The sequence below is a fragment of the Ctenopharyngodon idella genome, chromosome 24 (assembly GCF_019924925.1).
Source record: "Ctenopharyngodon idella isolate HZGC_01 chromosome 24, HZGC01, whole genome shotgun sequence".
In the NCBI taxonomy this organism is placed as follows: Eukaryota; Metazoa; Chordata; class Actinopteri; order Cypriniformes; family Xenocyprididae; genus Ctenopharyngodon; species Ctenopharyngodon idella.
The window spans coordinates 25,199,064-25,204,803 of NC_067243.1; the positions used below are offsets into that span (position 1 = coordinate 25,199,064).

The 5,740-nt window shown below is 38.0% G+C and overlaps 1 protein-coding gene and 1 long non-coding RNA gene across 2 annotated transcripts; one reads left to right on the forward strand and one right to left on the reverse strand.

Annotated features, from left to right (window-relative positions):
• The first annotated feature begins 1,017 nt into the window (after positions 1-1,017).
• On the forward strand, positions 1,018-2,712 carry LOC127507768 (uncharacterized). The gene is made up of 3 exons (XR_007928423.1): positions 1,018-1,261; positions 1,435-1,562; positions 2,002-2,712. It is a non-coding gene; the product is annotated as an uncharacterized LOC127507768 (long non-coding RNA).
• Positions 2,713-3,348: 636 nt separating this feature from the next.
• Positions 3,349-5,467, reverse strand: LOC127507106 (intelectin-like). Its single transcript, XM_051884010.1, has 7 exons — positions 5,239-5,467; positions 4,978-5,121; positions 4,649-4,896; positions 4,409-4,567; positions 4,180-4,300; positions 3,891-3,994; positions 3,349-3,672 (listed from the first exon to the last, which is right to left on the reverse strand). Exons 1-7 carry the CDS (start codon positions 5,297-5,299, stop codon positions 3,520-3,522), a joined length of 990 nt encoding a protein of 329 aa, XP_051739970.1. The 5' UTR covers positions 5,300-5,467; the 3' UTR covers positions 3,349-3,519.
• Positions 5,468-5,740: the final 273 nt, after the last annotated feature.

A 5,740-nucleotide genomic window follows, 5' to 3' on the forward strand; every position in this document is an offset into this window, starting at 1 on the left:
TAGTGGCGACTTCATGCCGCGTTAAGGGGGTCGAACACCGGACGAGAAGCGCCGCGCTGCGCCGCGTCTAGGACAACTCGAGGTATCGCGTACTTTCTCAGTTTATGGCCAGCAATATTATGTTTAAGGACATTATGGAATTAAGATAATGTCAGTACTATGTTATGATTGTACTGTATAATTAAATACAACCGTTGCGGAGTCTGCAGTCTGAACACTTTACCTCAGAGCGTCCGTTAACTGAATGAATTGAAAATCCAGTAACATCAGCAATTTTCATTCAAGCAGCTGATTTCTGTAAATTAATGTGAAACTAAATTTATATTGCAGCACATGGTGAAGTCAGTATATACATTAACGATGATTTGAGACAAATAAGTGTCAATTTAATATAAGACTATGTACACGGCGCTCTGTGGCGCTGCACGATTTTGAACAAGGTCCTGAACCGTTGCTGGGCGCCGCGGACAGACGCCGAATGGCGCCGCCGGTGTGTGTACACTCATAGAGAATAATGTGTTTGAATTTTAAATACGCTTCTCGTCCGGTGTGCGACCCCCTTTAGCCGCGGCTAGAGCGACGAGGCAACACAATAGTTGAGTTATGTTAACCAGCTGCGCTGTGCTTATCATATTATACAGTGCTCTACTGGCTTAAGTAGTGAGAGTTAAAGAAGTGTGTCAAGTCTTCAAATTGTTGCTAACCTCTTGCTATGTTTTCTCCAGGTCATTTTAAATGGACAGCTTTGTCGCTGATAAGCTAACTGAGTGGCGGCTGTCTGAGCTGATAGAGAATTTTAGAGGTGAGCGTTTTACTCTTAACTGCCCTCATACCATCTCTCTATACCTAAACATTTTTCTTCAATATGGCTTAAATGTGTCAGTGCAAGATTTTGTGACAGTCACAACTTCTTCGACAGTGGGGTTATGCAGAGCCAACTGGATCTGGGCTAATAGCTCCAAGGACATACTGGAACTCCTCACAGAGTACCCTCATCTCACCAGTCCGGGCATGGTATGGTTCCACTGGAACATATAGTAGCAATATCTTATTTACATTTTGTATCAAAGGAGCGGATATCACATTTTTCCCTTTGTTTCCTGTGGTTTTTTTTAGATAGCGCAGGACTTTCAGGTGCTGTATGGTGAGGCTGCACCTAAATTATTTGAGACCTGGATCCCTGAATATGCTGAAAAGGTCCTGTACTTGGCCAAGCAGGACAATAAACTCCCTTCACTTTCTGTTGAGGACATGACACTGGGTAAGTTAAAACTGACCTTTTGTGTGTTCTATGGCAAGGGTCCTGTGATTCCTTTCCTTTTGGTCACATTTGTCTGTATGTTGAGACACAAATATCTGTTCATTTACATATTTCTATACAGTCATTTTATTTTCTACACACATACTGATACCTAGAATATTGTTAACCTACAGATGCCAAAGGGGAACTAGCGCTAACACTGCTACCCACCATGGTGCCACAGGCCGTCTACAGGGTTGGGAAGAAGACTATCCGGCACTCCATTGAAGAGTCCCGGACAGCGTTCATACACCAAATGCCTGTAAGTACAATCGACCAGTTTCTCAGCACCACTCTGAGAGAGAATATTCTTAATTCTAACTATACTGTACAGGTGAAAGAAGGCAATCCAAGTGACATGTTTCATGTGAAAGCTAAAGGGTGAATCCTGATTTTAAAAAAAACAACTCCAAGGTTCCTCGCAGTTGTATTTCAGTTTTGGATGATGCAATCTAAGGTAGCTAGAAAGTGAAGTTAAAGATGTTAAGTTTTATTACTCTGAGTGGTTCTCAACCCACATTTTCTTGTACACATTCATGACCCACTCAAAATGAACACACCAATTAAGAACCACAGTTATTTGGCTTCCTTGTACAGTTAGTATCAGCATTATAACACAAACTGATAGTCTATTATCTTGCTTACAATTCACCTTCTACACAATATTCACTTTCTTTTCTTTCTGTCTCTGTCTGTTTTAGGTTGTAACAAATATGGTGGAATACCTCCTGCAATCGTAGCCATTCCCCTCTGTCCTGGCGCTGGGAGATCCCCAGCAATGTGCTTCTCAGGCATTTGTGATATTGGCTGGTCAGGCACTCCCTCAGAGCACACTGCTTGGGGCAGTTGACATGTGCTTCAAGGCATTTTATGTTCTTGATATCAACTACCCCAAGCAGTGTGCTCCCGCATGGGAGTTTCTGCAGCAAGTTGTGTATCAGATTGAGAAATCTGAATCAAAACCTGTCAAATTTCTTAAGACTGCCTTGCTTAATTGCAGAACTGTTTAATTGTGTTAAGCTGCAGTAAATGACACAACCAATGTTTGAAGACTTTAAGCCTCAAGTTCAATCCAGTTATTGAATGTTGTCAGATGTTTGAGAGAGAATGAGTTGTTTATTTTTCTATTTTTTCTAATGTCTAATGTTATTACAGTGTGACCTAAAATGAATAGGTCCAAGTGTGTGTTTTTTATATAGAGTTTAATTTAATTTAATGCAATAAAAATGTAAAAGTGCTTGAAGTGTGTAAGTGCCTGAAGTTTTATTTTCTGAAATAAGGCATACTGGCATAGTAACCCAAGTTAGGTTATTTTTGACCTTTGACCTTTGGTTAAAAAGGGACCTACTAATTTCTGGGTTATTTCAACCCAGATATTGGGGTTGTTCTTTTGACCCAGAAGTTGGGTTATATTAACTACAATGTTGGGTTATTTTAACCCAACATTTGGGTCAGGTATTTAACCCAGAAGTTGGGTCAAAAAGAATAACCCATTTTTCTGGGTTGAAATAACCCAGAAATTAGTTGGTCCCTTTTTAACCCAGGATTTGGGTCAAAAATAACCCATTATGGGTTATTTTTGACCCAGGAGTTTTTAGTGTGTATCACTGATTAATTAGTAAATGGGTATTTTAGCATAAAGCAAAACTAAAAAGCAAGGTTAAATTTGTATTATTATTCAAATGTTCCCTAACAACAAAAAATGTTGAGTGTTTAATGCTATGAAGCATCTTTATAATTTCAGATGTTTTTTAGTCAGAGATGTTGTCAAGACTCGGCCAAGTGTGGTTTAACAGGAACACATTTTCACTTGTTTCAAAATAGTAATAACAGGCTTTATTAGCAGAACAGAATGTAACCAAACGTGTTAGGGAATATGTTCATGGAATATTTTCAGTGTAACTGCAATTGGTTTAATTTAAACATTGCACATTTGTTTCCATTTGTGAACAGTTGAAAAAAAAAAAAAAAAAAAGAACATTGAGAGGTTCAAAGCAAGTTAGATATGCACTAAAAGAAGCCTCCCAATAAATTGCTAATCCGACAGGTTTTTTTTTTTTTCATCATTTACAAACACCATACACATTTTTGATTATAGACCAATATAAAAGATATATTGTAAAGAAATACATTTGAGCAAATTATTGTGTAGCATTCAGATTATTAATTAATGTAGTATATCTCTGGCAGAAGGAAAGGAAGCAGGTCATTTTACTTTGTCAGCGATAAAAAAGAAGTACAGCTGCTTCAGTTATCTCTTTGGAAGCACTGCTTCCTGTATTATCACCATAGCCAGTCCAGTCGAAACCCGTAAAGTCCCCGCACTGTCTAGGGGCCCCCTCAGGAAAGTGTCCACCTCCACCAATACAGAACTGCAAAAATATGAGTACATTAATAACAACAAAACATACCTATTTCCTCATGTAACATTGCAGTTGATTTACTTCTGTTGTAATTGTATTACTGTAAATGAATTTCCTCTTCATTTATACACTAAAGCATGAATTATTGCCTGTGGTGATCAGCAGCACTTCACAAAGACTGTTCATGAACATTGTTGTAAATAATCCATAATATTTGTTTAGCTCACATGTTCAGTGCCACAACCAGTTGGTTTAACACCCGAACAAATTGCCATGGCTGCCTTTTCAGTATTGAAGACTCTGAATGTGATGAATCCAGGCTCAAATATTCCTGAAAAAAACACAGAATATATAATTGATGATGGTCTGTCATGATAGGTCCATGCACACAGAATGGCATTCATTCATTCATTAAAGTGATTTGATCTCAACATGATGATTTTATGACAGTCCGTCGATGTAGCTACTTTCTTTAAAAATATTTGAAAAATATTGGCCCAAGAGGAATAGCTGTACCTCTTACAGTAGTTCCATACAGTTTTTTGGTAGAATCCACATTTCCAGTATCATACACTATTGGAATAGCAGGTCCATTATCAGTGATGCAAGTCCCGGTTCCAAAGCTCACAGGGAATTTCTGGGAAAATTAAGATAAAAATTCAGTTTTTTACAAAACTGTAGGCTTTTGCCTTTAGCCTATATTTTATTTTTTAAAGTTTTTAAAGTTATTTAAAGTTGGTCTGACCTTGAATAAATTGAGAAAGTTTCCTCCGTGTAGAGTTAAGAAGTGATTTTCAGTGTGGTATCTCAGGATGGAGGCAGTGCTCCAGTTTTCCAACTCCATATTATTAGGAACATGCCACACAGACACATCCTGTGCCACAATTTCAAAGTATCCAGGATTCTATGACAGAAAGGAAACAGACTGTCTATATATATTTATTAGATAAACATGTTTTAATTGTGGAATGTAATAAAAAATTACCTTGTAATCATCACTTGTAGCAGCATCTGCAGTTCCAAATGTGACTCTGTTTGCCCATGTTCCTTCACCATCAGGCCGGTTTGCGTTGCTGCCCTGCTCACTAGACCAGCGATCACCAACAGTACACTTTCCATACATGTTGTTTTCATGAACGCTAGCCACCAGCGTCCAGCCACCGCCCGCAGTGGTCATATCACAAAACGTCTGGTAAAGGACCCCTCTTGGTGAGATCAGATAGTACAGGCCATCTGCATTAACAGAAGCATTGCTGAGTCACCTAAATTGAGTAGTTGCTTAAGATAACAAAAATAAGTTCAAAAATACCATACCCTCATAAACATGATATTTGTCAAGAATTTCTTTGCAGCTTCGAGCAACATATTTAATTCTGTCCAGAAGTTTTTCAAGCTCATGGTTGCTGTTGGTATCGAATTTATTACATGGTGCTTTTGTTTCTACATGCATAGGTCCCACTGTAGAAAGATCATAAAAAAAAGTCAGAAAATGTGAGTCACATAGTGAACTATTTTGTGATTAAAAAATATGATGTTCTTAAGAGAAATTAGTTTCAATCAAATCATTACACTTACTTGATTTAGTGTCACAGAACCATAAGCTCAGTGAGAGACTGAGGAGGACCCCTGAAAACATTTTTGTAAGAAATAATAAATTTCTGTCCAGTGTTTCTTGGGAATATCCAGGGCGAGCCGCCAGATCTGTTAGATTAATTTTTAGGTAGACTATCTGAAGCCTCGAAGCTAATGCGTGGCAGCAGCAGCGCAAGATCTCGAGAGATTGATCAAGCAGACACAAGGCCAATGTGGCACCATAACATTCTCAAATTTATTAAAGAAGATGGGTCATATTTATACACACAAGATTAAGCAATAACATCCAGGATGTCCTGGGCATCCAATCATAGTTCTCAGAGTTCAAACCGTTCCATATATGGCATACCCAGAAAGGTAACACTTTACAATAAGGTTCATTACTTAACATTAGTTACCTACATTAGTTAGCATGAACTAATAATGAACTGCACTTATACAGCATTTATTAATCTTTGTTAATGTTAATTTCAATGTTTACTAA